General features: G+C 54.6%; 1 protein-coding gene across 1 annotated transcript; it reads right to left on the reverse strand.

The window, feature by feature from the left end:
- Positions 1–683: 683 nt before the first annotated feature.
- Positions 684–1866, reverse strand: FIBRA_08943 (uncharacterized protein; the record flags this gene model as incomplete). The annotated part of the gene is made up of 7 exons (XM_012330551.1): positions 684–986; positions 1043–1096; positions 1149–1355; positions 1406–1418; positions 1483–1574; positions 1625–1631; positions 1691–1866. 7 exons carry the CDS (start codon positions 1864–1866, stop codon positions 684–686), a joined length of 852 nt encoding a protein of 283 aa, XP_012185941.1.
- Positions 1867–2090: the final 224 nt, after the last annotated feature.

Below are 2090 nucleotides of genomic sequence, written 5' to 3' on the forward strand. Positions count from 1 at the left end.
AATGTCACAGCGAGCACGATCGATGGATTCCAGGGGCGTGAGGCTGACGTCGTTGTGTTCACTACGGTCCGGTCGAACGTGGAGGGCGACATCGGTTTTGTCGAGGACGCACGGAGACTGAACGTCGCATGGACGCGTCCCAGGCTCGGCTTGATCATTGTGGGGAACCGCAGCACGCTGCAAGCGAACAGCGCGTTGTGGCAGAGGGCGCTGCAGGCTTGCGAAGAGGTCGCGATTACCCTTCCGGAAGCTGTGTAGGCAACGCTTGTCAGATTATGTGCTTTCTGATGCTTAACGGGAACGCATTTTGTGCGGAGTTGCATCATCGCACTGTAGATTGGAAGCGCACCGTTCGTTGTGACCCTGAGCGTTTGATCGTAATGAGAAACATCGTCGTGGACATGTACGTCCCTGAACACAGTGAATCATTCGGACCGGTCCCTGTGTGCCGGTTGCATTGTGAGTGACCACATAATAGATCGCCTCATGCCCATCTGACGTAGGATGCGTGTAGTCTATATTGAAAAGGCGCTAATCTATCCACGCTTAACGAAATCCGGAGAACTATTCTATGCTACATCTACTCTATGAACTAACCGAGAGGTGAGAACCGATAACGATGATTCAGCGGGTATATGTGCAGCACGCCATCTATTCTGCGTGTGAGCACCCCAACCGCGAAATCAAGGCAGGAGCGCGCTCTTGCTTTTCTCCGGGTTCTCCTTCTGTTCTTTCAGGGAAGCGTGCAGCTCCTCGATGCGCGAAGAGTCGCGCGCCCAAGTAGGACGCGGGACGCGGAACATGTCACCCTGGCGGGCGTAGGTGATGTCACCCATCTTGCCCACTGCGCGGAGCTTCACAGGGTCCACGTAGCCGCGAGCGTTGAGCATGTCTGCGCGGATGTGGATGTACTTGACGAGTCCGAGGATAAGCGTGGTCGTCACCGCGCCAGTGTCGGGATGCGCGAGGTCGTGGATCTGGTAGAGCTGCGAGAGAAGCATGTCAGTCAGGTTCTAGCGTCGCTGCAGGAGGGAGAGCGTACTTCGCATTCCATGCTGAATGCGCTTTCTTTCACGCGGGGCGCCTCAACGTGAAGCTGTTGACGTGATCAGCACTCAGGATGCGTTGAATAAACGGGCGGTACGTACGCTGGGTTCAGGTGTAAGTCCGCTGAGAGGCCACTCGCTTGTCTCGGGGGGCGTATCGACCGCACATGCGTTTGCATTGTGGATGAATGGCTCGCTGATGATGTTCACGGTAAAGCCCTTCGTTGCCTTGATGTTGTCTGCGGTGTCTTTCAAGCCACCGGGCAGGTTGAGGAGGGAAATGGATACAAGTGGTGGGTTTCCAGTCAACTAGTGATGTGTAAATAATACGATTCGATGCGACGAGACGAGAATTTTACCATGTTGAACCAGCTGCATTGAAAATGCCGGGAGTCCGCGTGAGGCAAAAACATGCCGAGAATGGCAAGCCACTTACCTAAACGGCGCAAGATTCTCTACGCCATTGGGCGAAATGCTGGAGACGAATGCGATAGGGCGAGGGACGATGCCAGTGATCATGAGAGCATACTAGAATATCATGAGAATACAAAAATGCGTGACTGGCGCAGTGTTCTTACAAGTTTGCTGTCGGGATGGCCGCGTTAGCTACTTGTTGACGCGCGTCGAGTGGGTACACAACTCACTTTGGATCCTCGCGGGACGCGTCGACGACCTTCCACCCAGCCTTCTCACCCTCTAACCACTCCCTCCCCTCTGGTGTTGCATCAACGCGTTGGCCGAGCGTCCACTCTGGATTCGGGGCTTCGATGAACTTGGCCTGAGCGGAGTGCACGAACGGAGCAAGTTGTTCGGAAGACATTGTTGACTTTGATCGTGAGCGGAGGCAATTAGAGTCGAGATACAGGCTGGAAGTTTGAGTCCGAGAGATGCACCGAGGCCGCCTTATGTACCTCCAAGCCTTGCAGTACGTCCCTATAGCGATGTTCATCGTTCAAGTGCACCGCGGCTTGTATCAGCCAGTGACTGCCGATAAGCTCACTCAGCGCTGACAATCCACTCATCGTTTTGCATAAGCAGGACCAT

Source organism: Fibroporia radiculosa (assembly GCF_000313525.1).
Source record: "Fibroporia radiculosa TFFH 294 genomic supercontigs, scaffold5130, whole genome shotgun sequence".
Classification (NCBI taxonomy): Eukaryota; Fungi; Basidiomycota; class Agaricomycetes; order Polyporales; family Fibroporiaceae; genus Fibroporia; species Fibroporia radiculosa.